Consider the following 17,300-nt stretch of genomic DNA (forward strand, 5'->3'; position numbering starts at 1 on the left):
TTCTTTTTTACACTTTCAGGGGCACTTGAGTGATAATTCATTGTCTTTTCAACATTGGAAGGTTTTTTATATGTTGTAAATGAAAATTTCTCTTTTTCTTTAATTATAGTTATATCAAGGAAATTAATTTTATTGTGTTTTTCTAATTCAGTGTCAAATTTTATGTACTGATTTATATTATTTATTATATTTAAAATTATTTTTTCACTTCTTATCTGGTTGTTAAAGATCAATAAATAATCATCCACGTATCTCATGACTGTTTTTACACCGGGTATGTTTTGTATCTTATTATCTATGTCTTTCATTACTAATTCAGCTAGTTTTGGCCCCATCCTTGACCCCATGCTAATACCATCTATTTGTCTGTAAAAATCGTTGTATACTTCAAAATAATTATTTTTATAAGCAAATCTTATGAGGTTTATTTATTCTGAACTGATGTTATTTTGTACTAAACTATGTTCTATTAATTCCCATTTTATGTTCAGATACATATTTTTTACATCTAAACTTATTAGAGTATCAGTTTTTTCTATTTTAGTTTTTTGAATTATATTAATAACTTCATCAGCGTTTTTAATACTATTTTTAGAACTTTCAATATGTTTTAATTGTTGTTTTATGTAACTCTCTAAATTGTACAAGAATGAATACTTAAAATCTACTATAGGTCTATATTGTTCCATTTCTTTATCTAATTACAAAACGTGTATAAAGAATGGAAGTCTTACAGAGGAAAGAATTTTTTACTAATACAGCACCGAGGTAACACACTATGAAAAATGTGTAACAACAACAAATATGCGGGAGAACAGATATGCAAAAGTACCGTACAGGTGTAAAAGAACATCAGGAGAACTAGGGCACTGAGGAGGGACCAGGAGGAAAAACATTGAACTGAAATGCATATGTAGTAAAACAATAAAAGTGTTTAAAGCATGTATAAGCTGTAAGAAAGTCTACCATTCAAAGCAATTGTTCAGTTTAAAGAGACTTTTATCAATTCAACATATTCTGCAGCTGTCATCACAAAATTCAAAGTGTAAACTGTGTTGTTTTTTCAACTGTGTTGTCTAATATTTTAGCTATAGTGTGTGTTGTTTAACATGTTGGATAATGGGTTCAAGGCTAGGCAGAACTCAAGGAATCTCCTTGAAAAATTCCTTGCCTAATACATATTTGGTTTGTTTATATGGAAGTGTTATGAATCCTGAGATGTAGTGTTGTTCTCCAGTGTTGCATAGTGTTTTGGATGAATGCAATGAATGATGGATGATGGATATTTTGTACGCATGTAGAATATGTAGTAGCCAACTGTGTGGAACACTGTCGAATGCTTTTCGTAGTCTGTATATGCCATGTGTATATATAGTTTCTGTTTCATGTTTCTGTGTTGTTTGCTGTAGAATGACTGAATCAATGAGTAACTCTTCTTTGCATCCCCTGTGATTTCTACAGCAACCTTTTTGTTGTTCTGTAAGAATGTTGTGCTCTTCAACATGTTTGTATAGTTTGTTTGCAATGCAGGATATCAATAATTTGTAGAGTGTTGGAAGACATGTAATTGGTCTGTATTGTGTGGGGTCTGTGGTATTGTTTTTATGTTTCATGTAGGTGATGCCCTGAGTAAGAAATTTTGGCATGGCTTGTGGATTGATGATGATGATGATGTGTGTTAGGTGTTTAGGTGCTAGTTTCTGGTGCAATGATGTAAACTTTTTGTACCAGAAATTGTGAATGCTGTCTACACCAGGTGTCTTCCAGTTCTGTTAACAGTGCATTGGATGTCATGTATGTTTATTTCAGCACAGGGCATAGTTGGTATGTTGTGCAAGTTTCTGTTCTCCTCTTCAATCCAGCCTCCATGAAAATAGTGTTCTGTATATGTATCTGTATTCTGTTTGCTTAATAAATTGCATCACTTATGTGGCATTTGGCATATTATACAAATGTGTGTAAATCTCAGATAATCTGAAGTCGCAATTATTTCATCCCTTGAATTTCAAACTAACAAAGATTTCTTGTAGTTCTTTTAACTTTAAATGCACAGTCTCTGAGGCATCCAAAATACTAAAACAATGATTCTGGATTATCCAAACTTTATGGTTCCACCAAGTTTCAATAATTGAGTCTTCATTACATATGCACTATGCAATATAATGACAACTAGCATATTTTTATCTGTAGATGTATATTTGATTCTATAAAATGTGATTTTTCAAAATATTTGACATTTTACATATTATATTAAATTTACTGATAGTAATGTTCAAAATAACCACTCAGTCGGTTTGACGAAACACAAGTTTATATTTACAATATAAATGTACAAAATACTACAAATTAGAGTCACAATTAAATATGCACAAACACTAATCCAACGCCAACCGACTATTCCTGTACACGTTCGTCGAAAGAAACTCCTTACGACCTCCACAAACAGACTTGTAATTAACAGCACCTCCGAGTCAGGAACAAGTTCGTACTAAAACACTGGGGTTTACTTTCCCCAGATTTCCGTTGCGTCCAACGAGAGAGACAGTTAGCACTTTGATAACGACGATCTCAATCCGATCCGATCCTCCCGATACGAATCCAGCCGATCCCGATACAAACTACTGTTCCCGCCGAAACTACTGCTTAAATAGTGTCTGGCGTTTGAATCGCCCGCCAATCAAATTTGAATGTTTCCCCAACGGCCGGCCAACGGTCATCTTCCGCCGACCAATCGTTCGTCTGTCGTCGACTTGAAACTCAACGGTTCTTCTAACGATCGTTTCTAGCGGCCGATTCTAACGGCTTTTCCGTTATGAAAATTCTTTATAATAAAACAGGGCGGAAATCGCTCGCCTAGCGATTCCAAACCCTACACCACCGCGGCCAAAGATCAAACTAAGCTTAGCTCAAGCCTGTTTGATCCAACAACAACACACAGCAATTTTACAAATGTCCTCTAGTGCGGACTGACCCTTAACTTCCGGTACAACCGGGAATGTTCACTCGCACCTACGCACAGAGATGCTTGCGGGACCCGATACGACACGATCAGTTCGATGTCCACGTGCATTTTTACTACGATCTTATGCGTATCTTGATGCGATTCCCTAGTCCGATCCATGACAAATATCCTTTAAAACTACTAGTCCGGGCGTCCCACGCCGAAGGCGAGGAACGTATGGTAAAATCCCCAATTTGTTCGTGTTCCCGGCCGCGATCGTACACCTGACGCATAGGCAGAGCCATCACTACTTTTCCGACGCTTGTGCCCGAGCCAAATCCTATTCTGGCCGTACTAGTCTGTATTCGGCAGACTTCTACTCGGTCACCTCGGCCCGACTGCTTTCGGCCGTTCTCTACCCTTCTCCGGCGGCCACCCTCGCATTCTCCTTTTTCCAGCGTGTCGATTTTGTTGACCCGGTACGCTTTCCTGACCAAGATTGTACCACCGACACCCAGTTCGTCAGCCCCTGCGAGCGTCATAATGTGAACCGACGCACTGCTCAGGTACTCGTGCCAACTCTGCCAATACCTTCAGATACCCGCCGCCGTTTCCCAACGGTATGAACCACGGTGAATGCCGCTCGTCATCTTATGGCTGCCTGATTGTTCTCCCTGCAGGGTCTCGTAAGCTAGCCCCAACACCCTTTCCTTCCTTTTTGGGAATTTTTCAGCCTGTTTAATGGGTTTGCTGCTACCACTATCCTGACCTGTGCTGTCTTTGGGGCCCAGCGCGTCTTCCCCGCCCCCGGTGGCTTCTAACGGTCGGGGGAGCGACCTATCTTGGACTTGGGTGTCCCGTGGGCCCGCCCCGTTTTCCTCACTGTCGCTAATTCCGCTGTCCGCTGTTTCCGAAAGACATTCCGGTTTTCCCCCCCTTCCCTGCGTATCTTTGTTCTGGTCAGCCACCTTTCGGTGATCCTCTTCCACTACAGGTACGCCCGGGGTCTGATTTACTGTGCACGCTACCACACTCACCACCTGTCCCAGTTCCTGCGATCCTGTGGGACCTTTCTTCCCCAGTTCTATCGGGATCGTTACTTTATCAACCCGGTGACCGAAGGCTCCGACGAGTTGGCTTTTCTCCTTCGTTCCCGTCACCACTTTAGGAACCCATGACTCCCTTAACCCCGACGCTTCCGTTTCCAAAACGTCCTTAGCTGGGGGGCCACTTCCGCCGCCTACTATCTCAGTTCCCTTCGGCGACCTCCCGACTTCAAGTTGGATATTATGAACTGCCTCCTCTCGTCTTGCCGCGACTCCACTAGGCTCTCTAATGTCCTCGTCTACCTGGACCGTTGCTACTCTGACCCCAGAGGTTCCCGTCCTCGATCCGGCTACAGGCCTGGGCCTTTCTTCTCCCCGCATAGCCTCAACCCGATCCTTCGCTTCCCCACTCCCCGGTGAGCAAGAGAGTTTGGATGCTCTCACCACCACCACGCGGTCCGCTGCCTTGGGTCGCATGCATTCGGCCTCACCGTCTACCAGCCTATCAGGACACCCTCTTTTCTGCTGGTCAGTTCCCCTTGGCCTATCCCATTCCACCCACGGCTTGTTTCCCAACGAGCTTGTTCTATCCCCGAAGTCGCAGTTCCCCTCAACTTTAAGTCCTTCAGATCGTGTTTGCCGTTCCTGCCGCCTCGTATCGTCTAATTTTCCGGTGATCCCCAGCCGTAACTTACGCCGTTCTAACTCTATCTCTGCCCTCCTCGTCTCGGACTTGATTTCCGCAATTCTTGCCTCTGACTTGATTTCCATTCTTCTGGTCGCTTCTTTGATTTTCGCGATTCTCTCCTTGCTCGCCGCCTCGATTTTCGCAATCTCGGCCCGTAACCTATGTGCTTCGAGTTCACGACTCGACCTGCTTGTCCTACGCACCGTTCCCTGCTCGTCATCCTCCCAGTCCCTAGCCTCTAGCTGCCGCGATTTTGTGCGTCTAGGCATCTCTGTGCGCTAGCAAGAAACAAATAATTTACCTGGGTCTAATTGCTGGTGATGCTCTGTACGTACGTCTGCTTCTCTGTCGTAGCTCTGTTCTTCCGATTCTTTGGAGTTTAATCCTGGATAATCCGATGTAATCCAATGTATCCTGTCGAGACTGCGCCAGTAATGTTCAAAATAACCACTCAGTCGGTTTGACAAAACACAAGTTTATATTTACAATATAAATGTACAAAATACTACAAATTAGAGTCACAATTAAATATGCACAAACACTAATCCAACGCCAACCGACTATTCCCGTACACGTTCGTCGAAAGAAACTCCTTACGACCTCCACAAACAGACTTGTAATTAACAGCACCTCCGAGTCAGGAACAAGTTCGTACTAAAACACTGGGGTTTACTTTCCCCAGATTTCCGTTGCGTCCAACGAGAGAGACAGTTAGCACTTCGATAACGACGATCTCAATCCGATCCGATCCGATCTTCCCGATCCCGATACGAACTACTGTTCCCGCCGAAACTACTGCTTAAATAGTGTCCAGCGTTTGAATCGCCCGCCAATCAAATTTGAATGTTTCCCCAACGGCCGGCCAACGGTCATCTTCCGCCGACCAATCGTCCGTCTGTCGTCGACTTGAAACTCAACGGTTCTTCTAACGGTCGTTTCTAACGGCTTTTCCATTATGAAAGTTCGTTATAATAAAACAGGGCAGAAATCGCTCGCCTAGCGATTCCAAACCCTACACTGATTTTAATGCACCTCTTCTATCATAAACAATGCCCAAATCAGCAATATTTGTAAGCCATTAAAATTCATGAACAATCATACAACCCATATGAGAATTTTCATAGTTCATTAATACCACAATCTTAGAAATACAGTTGACACCCCAAGGGAAAGTGGAAATGTGTCGAGTTATCCGATGTGACAACTAAAGCGAAGTCAAAAAAAAACCACAAAACTACAATTAGGAAAATACAGTAGTGCGTTATACAGTAGTATAGGCTTACAATACATTGCGTCCTCCATTTACAATTACTCTGTAGATGAAAAACTGAAAAATTCTGTTTGTGTTCAAAACAAACAAAATGTTGTTTGTTTTGAGCACTTAACTGTCTCGACTTTCTTTTTCAACGATCATGAACGCCTTGAAATCATCATCTTCTCAATTGTCGGCAAATAACGTCTAAGGATTCTTAATGCCTCTAGCGTGAGAAAATGCAAAATTGGATTCTGGTGTGACGTTGATGTAGATTGTATATTTTCTTTTTGTTTATCTGTTATTATTTTATACATAAAAATACATAAAATGTTAAGGCATTTTTATTAATATGTATATATATGTTAATAAATCAATTATTAATAAATAAATCGACTCCCCCTCCTGAAAAAAAATGAGTTCGCACCACATGTGTGGAGTGAATTCATTTTTCAGGAGGGGGTGACAACTTATCAGAGTGTAGGACAGCAAAAGTCTGTCGACTTATCCAGTAGTGATGAGTTAAACGGTGTCAAGTAAACTGGAGTTTTTTAACATTAATGCCTATGTAAGTTGGCCAGGACCACAGAAAACTAATTACTTAACCGATGGTGTCGAGTTATCTGGGTGTCAACTTATGCAGACTCGACTGCTTTAAAAAATGTTTTGTATGTATCTTAAATACATTCAAAATAAATTTTGTTTTTGTGAATTATTTTCACTTACTATAGATATTAAAATTTCTTAATTTTAATATCTATAGTAAATCTTAATTTATATTCATGTAATCAAAAGGCAAAATTTATCTTGTACAAAACTGATAAATTAATTAAAAGAGTATTTCATATATCAATAATATTTTTGAAAAAACTTATATTTACCCAACATCTATATCTACTGTATGCATCTTCTTCATCATAAGTTATTAAATATGATTTTAAATTTTCTTTCCAAAAACCAATGCATTTCATTTTGTAGTCAGGTTCACCTGAATAATACAACTATCATAAATGTCATAAATATATGCAAACTAATAAAACATGAAAAATACTCACTGTAAATGTCTAAAGGTCGACCATAATAATCCACAGAAATACAGTAGTCTGCATCTATCATAATGATTTTTTGATCTTTGTCACAAACAGAAAAATCTGAAATATTTTCTCTACAGTAAACATTTGGTCGTGGTATGTCTGTAACTCCACCTCGTATTCTTGTTTCAAACAAGATATCTCCTTTCTGTTCAAATTTAAATTTTCCAGCAATTGGACATTTTAATGAAACAGGATCTTTTGCTGAGAAAAGTAAATTATTTGTCAGTATTTGAGCTTTTTGACAAAATATTTTGAATGATGAAAAAATTTTCTTACCAATAAATAAATCATACTTCCAGTTTGCTTTATTTGGAAATATTGTCCAGGAACAAACAGTTGAAAATTCACTCCCTATCATTGCTTTAGCTATGCAACAGTAGAGATTTTTAAATAAAATAAAATAAAATTATAATAAAACTTTTACACTCACCCCTTCTGTAGCGTATAATGTTGTGATGACGAGGAACAAAATCAAAGCAGATAAAATCTTGTTGACTGAAAGTAAAGAAAAACTTTATATTTCTTCCATCTTTTATTCATTTTTAATCTATATATATAAAAAACGAATGTCTCTCTGTCTGTCTGTGTGTCTGTTTGTCCTTCATGCATTACCACACCATTTATCCGATTGCCATGAAACTTTGGGAAGTTGTTTAATACACTCCTGCGAAGGTTTTTGGCATATGTGAAGACCACCATTTCCTCCTTTCAAAATTGTATTTATATATGGATTAAGGGTTTTATGTCCAACAGATGGCACTAACTTCCGACGACCTAAGTTTGCTTTTCTGTGAGGCATTATGCTTTTCTGTGAGAATGGACTGAAGCAGATCATTTTCTATCTATCTATATAAATAAAATATAACGTTCGTTTGTTCCTACCGATTCCTTTGAAATTTTGACACAATGTTGCATTCGAATATGCATGTGTTTTTATATAATATACATGTCGAAATCCCCCCCACTGCTGGGCGGAGATGGACAGGATTAAGGCTTACCGTGAAGAACTCGGCTTCTATTATACTATTTTACACGCGGTTTTTTGCGTTTTTGATTGCGTTTTGATAGGTTACGTCAACAGAATATACACTAAAAAGGAATTTTTCGATATTTTTTTGCGGGGGAAATGGACAGGATTAAGGCTTACCATGAAGAACTCGGCTTCTATTATACTATTTTACATGCGGTTTTTTGCGTTTTAATAGGTTACATAAAGAGAATATACACTAAAAAGGGATTTTTCGATATTTCCGTGCGGGGGAGAGGGACAGGATTAAGGCTTAGTGTGAAGAACTCGGTTTCTATTTATACTATTTTACATGTGATTTTTTGCGTTTTTAATTGCGTTTTAATAGGGTACGTCAACAGAATATACACTAAAAAGGGATTTTTCGATATTTTTTTGTGGGGGAGAGGGATGGGATTAAGGCTTACTGTGAAGGCTTACTGTTTTTATTATACTATTTTAAACATGTTTTTGATTGTGTTTTAATAGGGTATGTCAAGAGAATGTACTGTGCACTAAGAAGGGATTTTTTGAAATTCCCCCAAGGGAGAAGTGTTACATATTTATAATAGATACATTTTGAGCCACAACAACGCGTGGCTGGGTCAGCTAGTTCCAAATAAATTTACATTTATAAATATTCTTTTTATAAACTGCTTTTAAAAATTAACGTTACCATCCATTTATTCCAAGTCTTGTCAATAAATAACGACTATCCCTTCTTTCGTGGCAGATGTAAACTTGTTCTTTTTCTCTTCCCTGGTCAGGTTTCCAACGTTCCACAATATGGGTTTCATTAATAGTCACTTCTGCATCAAAATTTGCTGTGTTAATCCAAACACCTTTATAATTGTCAGGGAATTTACATTTTGGTGGAATGGATTCAGACTTCACTGAAATTAAATTAAAGATTTGTATCTCCTTATTTGTATATTACTATCTGCAAACTATACCAAATTTAACTGAGAAAATAAATAGTTATAGCATTATACTTCTTCTGATAGAATGTATAATGCTCTAATTAATAATAGAAACTAAGAATAATAGAGAAGGATAATGAAGTTTAAAACATAGAATGTGTACACGATTGGTGACTGACCAGGTGCACCAATAACATCAGATAAAGTTCCGAAAGTTCGATTAGAAGTAACCGTTGATCAGGTTTGTCAGAAAGACACCTTGTGATGATTTAGATGGTTGATGGCTGGTAGCTATCTTCCGATGCCGAACAAACAGAGCCCTGGGTCCCATCTCAATTCAAGCTTTGATGCATTAACTGATGTCCAAGCTGAATTCAATGAATATTTTCTGCTGCTAACAAACTATCCAGATAGCGTAACATCCCTGGGCGAACCTCTTGACAACCCCGTCTATCCGTTCGTTTTTACATTCCGAGAGTCAACTCCCCTTTTCCCACCTCAACCTTTACCCTTTACACTCATCAACGGCGGGTCAGATGACCAACCAGTGTTTATCCATCCAAATTCCAACAGTCGCTTCCTCAACCCTCTTCTTGTAATGGCAACCGTTGCCAGTCCAAAAAAAAAAAAGGCGGGAATCATGTCTCTACTCTATTCTACTCTGACAAGGATTTTGGTATATAACAGCAAAAACAAAAATGTTATATGGATTCTAAAATACTATTAAAAATTATATTAAAATATAGTAAATCAGTCCAAAATGGAACTCGAATAAAATGGAAACCTGCTTAATGGAGAAAACTTTGGAACAGAATGATTTTCTAAGTCAGAAACCTGTCTAACATGAAATGGAAGATGATTAAGAAAAACATACTTTATCCTCGATAAAGCAGAAAATTTAGATTCCATTTGTAGACAAAATAATGTTCAGGTATAACAGTCACCGCTCCTTTTCAGAGAAATGGCACAGTCTTTGTTAGAATTAATTGGGCAGAATTAATACTTTTAAAATTATATACATAAATAAAGAGATGGAAATGTACATTAAATACAGCTGTGGGGCTTGTCTTCTCGTTCATAACAGAACTTTCAAGCTTGAGAAATATTAATAGAATCCTTGGAATTGATGCAGTTAATATGTAATCCAGCTTTGTATATTTCAAGAGTTTCTAGATATTGGACGTGTTCTATGCAGTGTGAGAGTCTGATCATTTTGACATTGTGAAGGTCGGCTCTTATGCCGGGGTCAAGCCATAAGTGGATAGGATGGTGTTGTCTTTGTTATGGTCGATGTCATATTTGTGTTCACATAGACACCTGTCAAGAGAGTGTTTCGTGGAACCAATATACACAAGCTCTCTTTGAAATCTGTCGTCTGATAGATTGCAGCAGGATATCAACTAAGGTCCATTACAAGACATGCTATACTCCATTATTCATCCCAGCCATTTCAGCAGACCTCTTCTCACACAAAATAACTGCCTTCCGGGCCCTAATCAAAAGAGCATTCATGCACCACTCCAAATCTGAAGACACCTTGTCTGAATTACGGCACATCCAGAACATAGCCATCCGACACGGGTATGGTCAAAGATTAATTTATAACATTGCGTGTGCCTATTCTCCACAAGTAAATCCTAGTGACAACACTAATACACGCACTCACAACTCAAATAACACTCGGTCTCTAGCAGTTGTTGAATATAACCACCACCTCGACTCTATTACAGAGAAATTGCAACATATACAAACAAAAAGATTGCATACAAGAGACCTAGTACTATATACGACCTCCTGCACAATTGCAAGGACAAAATGGACAAAAGATTTGCTCCGAGTGTATACTTTGTGCCACTATGGGACAACAGGTTTGAAAGAGAGCTTGTGTATATTGGTTCCATGAAAAGCTCTCTCAACAAGCGTCTACGCAGACACAAATATGACATCGACCATAACAAAGACACCACCACCCTATCCACTTATGCCTCGACCCCGGCATAAGAGCCAACCTTCACAATGCTGAAATGATCAGACTCTCACACTGCATAGAACACATCCAATATCTAGAAACTCTTGAAATATACAAAGCTGGATTACATATTAACTGTATCAATTCCAAGGATACTATTAATATATCTCAAGCTTGGAAGTTCTGTTACGAAGGAGAAGACAACCCCCACATACTTTTAAAAATAGAGATCTTTCAAGAATCAAAATAAGTTTCCAAGAATAGAGTTTTTGAAAGAAAGCAATGAATACTATTTGTGAAAACATTGAGAATAAGGTAATATAGTGCTGACAATTTGCCTTGTACAGAAGTAACTAACTAAATAGTACAAAGTATTTGAAAAAGAGTTATTACCATTACTGACAAATTACAGGAATTGAAGTTAATGATTAATTAGAATATTAAAATGCCTCAAAAAGCCAAATCACAAAATAACATGGTCTCTACATTACTGTAATGTAATTAGAATTTCTGATGAAAGAATAAGACGTTTTGTGTATTTTTAACTCTCCATCCTGTGGACACTAAGGAAGCCTTATCACAAGTTTCATCAAGCTTACAGGAGTGACTATAAAGAAGGATGAACCCTGAAGGAAGGCAGATCCAGGAAGTATCATCCATGGAAAATACTTGGGAAGTTTGCCTCTCAGATTCAATCCAGGTTCCTCAGAACAGTAAGCTGATGCCTGAACTACCTTGACCATCCAAAGTTCCAAAGAATGAGACAATAATTTTTTGTTCTCAAAGTGGCTTGTTTACTATGCAGGGTTCTACTCAAATTTTTGTTTTAAATTCCATGACTTTTCCCGATCAACTTTGCACAAATTCCCTGAATCTTGTGATTCTTATAATATGGCATATTAACAAAATAAAACAGCATTTGACTTACTATCCACATATGCTATTCCTTCTCCAAATTTTAATTAGTTATTTTTTCTAATTAACAGTTATATATTTTTTATAATTGCCAAATTATTAAAACTAAAAATAAAATGTTTTATTAAATTAAAGTAATTTATTCTGTTAATAATCCACAACCATAAACTTACACGGCTTTGGAAAAAAAAAAAGCAAATATTTATTATTCATTGACAAATCCTGTATAATCCATGTACAATGGAACCTTGCTTAAAGAGCACCTCTTGTAACAAGTAATTCGTATAACAAGCAAACAAATTGTAAAAAAAAATGAATCACTTAACAAGCAACATTTCACATAACAAGTAACGAAGAGAGTCCCAGATTGTGAGCATACTACATCATTCTGTGTTTAGCGCTTGTTTCGCTAGCATTTTTGTGTTACTTGTAATCACACATTTTTCCAAACTTCTGTTCAGAGATATTACATACTAGCAGATGAGCCTGGCATTGCTCAGGCAAAAAGTAATGAGAGCAAAGATTAAGATTATTAGATTATACCCGATCTTACTTGTTTTCACTAGGTGCAAAAATTAGGTCTCCCCTCTTCCAAGACTAATTAGAGATTTTTAGATTGGTCTAAAAAATATGTTCCTGCAAAAATACAAAAAACCACATCTAAAATAGTACAGTAAAGCAGAGTTCTTCAGGGTAATCCTTAACCCTCTCCCTCTCCCCCACGAAGATTTCTAAAATTCCCTTCTTAGTGTGCACTCTCATGATGTACCCTAACTGTGTACCAAATTGCAACATTCAACTAACTGTTTGAGCTCTGCACTTATTATTATTATTATCAAGCCATCTCGATTATATATATATATATATATATGTATATATGTATATGTATATAAACATCAACAACCATAGCCTGTTATACAATAAACATGCCAAACGATATGCCAAATTCTTGGGCTATGTAAAGGCTATAATTAAATATTAGAAATTACTGTATTTTGAATATTTTTGTTTTCTACAAATCAAATTGACATTCCAGGTTGGTTCATTCATCATCATCATTTCTGCACTAGAAGAAATGATGATGATGATTCACACTCCTTAACAATGTATATTGTATAATTTTCTTTGAATAAACATTTTACATAAAATATTTGAGTATTTTTTCCAGCATAAAACACATTATCATATTTTACATTAATTTATATGGGAAAAATTGTTTTGCTTAACAAGTGTTCCACATTACAAATAAGATTCAGGAACTAATTATGCTCGTTAAGTGAGGTTCCACTGTACAAAAGTATATATTTATTAAACTTGCCTCTTAATAAATTTCCTGAACTTTATAAAATAATAAATTGGAAAAAAATCAGAAATTGTTTTGTTACACAGAATTATTAAAATAAAAAATGATAAATAATTTTAATTTAAATGGTATTATTTATCATTTTTTGAACTTTGTAAATTTTTGGAAAAATTTTGTGTATGCTTGGGAGAAATTTTGGATCCTGAAAATGGACCCCTTAAGTTGTATTGCACCATATTACTCCTTATTGCCTGCAGATGGCTACACTTAATGACAAGCATAATGACAGCAAAAATTCAACAAGGCAGCAAAGGAGGTAAATTCCCTGAGTTTTTCACAATTTTTGATATATTTCTTAACTTTCCATGACTTTTTCTGAACACTAATGAAAATCCCTGATTTTTTCTGACTTTCCTGGTGCATAGGAACCCTGACCATCATATGAATTCAGAAGGATCACACGTGAGAACTCTTTGCATTCAAATACTCAGCAGGAACAAGAACTTTTTAGAATGAAATATTTCTCAATTCTGCATTTGAATAGGTCCATCTTCAGATGGAATTAGTTTGAATTAATTTGGATGAAATCTAGTAATAAAATGTTTCTTATATACATATAAAAGTGACTTTACTATAAAAATGAATGTAACTGTATAACATTTATCTGGTATTATTTGAAGATTTAAAATTACCGAACCTGTTCAAAACAGAAACAAATATACAGTACAATGCAATTCCTGTTTACACAGATTTCAGTGTATTAAAAAAAAAACACTTCATAAAAGAAATTCATAAAGGTCTTCTCACTCAAGAAAAGGTTTCATATCAAAACCTGAAAGTTTTTTAAATCAGACTATTTTGATACAGGAGGAAGTTTCTTTATCAGTTCAGCTAAAATTTTAGTTCAAATAAAAAATATGGATATGAAAATTAACTTTATCATCATTTAAATCATATAGGATTATATAAAAAAATATGTTATCAAGATATTACATTAACCATAAGAGATAAAAGTTATTTTCTAAATCTGTATGGACATTTTTGTCTTTTTATCATCACATCTCTTTCATTTTAAATATTTTTAAGAAAATAAACTTAATCTGATATTTTATTCTTATTACAACAAATAATTTCAGTTCCATAAACAAAAATATGATTTGTTTTTCAAAATTAAATACACAGCTCTGACCAGCCCCACTTATTATGATCATCTGAATTGCCTGTTTGCCCAGTGTCCCATTCCACACTGTATAATGGTAAGTCAATATCTTATGATTTTATAATGAGGAATAAAAAAAATAATAAGTTATTAGTAAAACAAATTTGTATTGTATAACTTATATTTAAAAGTACTTATTTATAAACAATTCCATACTAAGATTATTCACTTACCTGGTTCTAAATGTAGCCTTTCAGGACCATCTTGAGGACCATTTAATACATTACATTCAGCAGTAATAGAGACAGATATGAAGAAGTCATCATCTCTGTTGCCAATCTGATTCAAAAAAAATAATTTTATAATTTTTCATTACATTAAAAATTATTCCATTTTAATATATAACTAATAAGTTTAAATAAAAAAATAATCCAATAAAATCATTTCAAGTTTTTAACACTTCTACATTACAAGTTATGTAGTCTATTACATATTTAAATAGATTTTCGTTATTACATTTCTTTCGTTACCAAAATTTATTTCAAATTCAATTTTTTTTTTTTTTGAAAAGATGTACAAATGTATGAACTTTTTTAACCAATTTCAAATTAAAAAATGTTTCAAATGCAAAAAAGTATAAAATCTCTGTTGCATGTAAAAATGTTTAATATTTTGAACGATTATCATAATTTTATATAAAACATTATATAATTATTCTCACAGAAAAAGTTCTCTTCTATATTATTTGAGTTATTTTATAGAACAATATCAGTTTATAAGAAGCAACAATTAAATGTTACTACAGGTTGACATTCAAAAATCCAGCCATCAATAATCCAATTCCTTCAGATTTCCGGCATGGATTTCAGAGCGCATTTTTGCATTGGCGCACCACTGTTTTCTGAAGGCACCTAACTAAAATTCTGTAGAACTGTTTTATTTAGTTGATGAATATTAAAATTTCATTTGCTTTTCATTTGGTGTTTAATTTTCTTTCTTTAAAGGATTATATTCGTCGTCATTTTCTATTATAATGCCTTTCACAGCCTATACACAGCATATATAACCATAAAAATCCAGCGCTCCTCAGGTCCAGAGGTTGCTGGATTTTTGAATGTCAACCTGTATTAGTTGACATTCAAACATTGTCAATCCTGAAAGACTGCATCACCATCTGGAAACAAAGTTTGGATCATGGGATGGAGTTGGTTACTCAGAATATGTAGCTACTTCTAGGCTGTTAGTTTACTTTTGAGGACAACTATAGGACCCAATGAGTTGATTGATATTACTACTGTCAAGCATGGTGGTCAAGAGCCTCCACTATGCTTAACACGTTAACTGCCACCTGTAATATGATATTCTGCATTTTATCAGGCTAACTGTAATATGATATTTTTCGTTTTTTCAGGCCACAACGAGAAAATTTGATATTTAATATTTTATTATGATATAAATAGAAGGGTATTATATAACAGTCAGTAGGGTGAAGATAAAAATATGTATCAACAATGACTGGCCATCGTATGGCCTGAAACCAGAGACTATAAGACCACGAAATATTTAATATTAATTACTTTATATGTAAGAAAAAAGAATAATTAAACTAGTTTTCGATATTTTTTCCATTTTTTAACTATTCACTATTAAAAAAACACTATTAGATATAAAATAGCTTTTTATTTAAAAAAAACTACGACAGCCGGCCATCAGACCACTTTGTGAGGCATATGATGGCCGGCGGTCGGACCAACTTTACAGACGTCCGCAAGAAGCCACCATTAGGATGTAAAACATCATCTTACCAAGCCAGGATAATTTAACCTTGAGTGAAACTACATTGGTTATAGCAATGTTGGGCGACGGCTGGCAGTTGGATGGCTCTGTGAGGCCCTAACTAGTATGACAGCTGGCATGTCAGATGGCAGTTAAAGTGTTAACAGTAGGTTTAAGGCAGTCAACAGTGTAAGCTTCACCCAGTGATCTACAGACAAACATGACCAGAAGTGGGAAACAGAGAAAATTGACTCATCTCACCACATCACACGTTTCCATGTCTCTGATGTCCATATTTTGTACTCTGTGCACCTGTTTGATAGTTTGTGATATCAACAAAGGTTTGGTTATCGAGGCCCTCAATTGATATCTTTATACAGTGTACTGCTAGCTGAATCTCTCCTTTACATATAAAACTAATTCTAAAACCTGAAAGCTTTAATTTAACTTTGACAAATGTTTTTGATCTAATAATAGTGTGAGAAGCAGAGTTCGATAGAGATGATCTATCAAACTGTAATCAGCAACAAGTCAGTAAAACTTGCCCACTTTGTCAATGGATGGTTAGTTTTTTTTTTTTTTTTTCGAGAATTGCAAAATCTTCATTATTATCAGGACCTGACACCAGGCAAGAAATGCAAATCGCATCTTGCCTCGTGAGAATAAAATTTCATTAAAATAGATCCGAGGTGGAGGACTTTGGGTCTTATGATAAAGCGTTCAACGTATAAATTATTTCAAAATGAGACCATTTAAATAATAAAACAAAATAAAATTTAATAAGAACAAAATGAATACAAAACCTAAAATCTAATCAGTTAATTCTAGTTCTAAAATTTTTAGGTTTCAAGAGAGAGTTTACAGTATAATAAATATAATACCTCATTATACAATTTGTTCTTTAATTCGTAGAGTGGTACGTTAGGTAGAAGGTGGGAAAACAAAAGGAGACCAAGCACAAAGTTAAAGGTCATGATGAACTGAAATAAAACTGATATAGTTGCCTGGAGTCTGGCACGTAAAACCCTTAAATACTCAAATTTCTCTCCAGTGAGGAGTTAAGTTTTTGTCATGTGATCATGAGTCGGGTTGGGTTAGAGTTTAGTCATTAGATATGACATTTAATTTTTAAAGGAAGTAAAACGGTTGGGAAAGGAAACTGTATTTCCTTATCCTCTCTTAATTTCTCTCAAAAAGTGGAAAAGTATAAAATTTTAACATCAAAATATTA

The 17,300-nt window shown here is 35.6% G+C and overlaps 1 protein-coding gene across 1 annotated transcript in view; it reads right to left on the reverse strand.

Moving 5' to 3' along the window:
- Nucleotides 1-17,300, reverse strand: part of udt (protein undicht) — a 50,209-nt gene that overhangs the window by 3,918 nt on the left and 28,991 nt on the right. Inside the window, exons 8-13 of the mRNA XM_067271876.1 lie at nt 14,527-14,632; nt 8,704-8,920; nt 7,452-7,516; nt 7,298-7,387; nt 6,983-7,222; nt 6,809-6,915 (exon numbers count right to left, since the gene is read on the reverse strand). Coding sequence (XP_067127977.1) covers nt 6,809-6,915; nt 6,983-7,222; nt 7,298-7,387; nt 7,452-7,516; nt 8,704-8,920; nt 14,527-14,632 — 825 coding nt within the window. The remainder of the gene's footprint in view (nt 1-6,808; nt 6,916-6,982; nt 7,223-7,297; nt 7,388-7,451; nt 7,517-8,703; nt 8,921-14,526; nt 14,633-17,300) is intronic.

This window comes from Centruroides vittatus, unplaced genomic scaffold, assembly GCF_030686945.1.
Source record: "Centruroides vittatus isolate TY-2023 unplaced genomic scaffold, ASM3068694v2 contig_401, whole genome shotgun sequence".
In the NCBI taxonomy this organism is placed as follows: Eukaryota; Metazoa; Arthropoda; class Arachnida; order Scorpiones; family Buthidae; genus Centruroides; species Centruroides vittatus.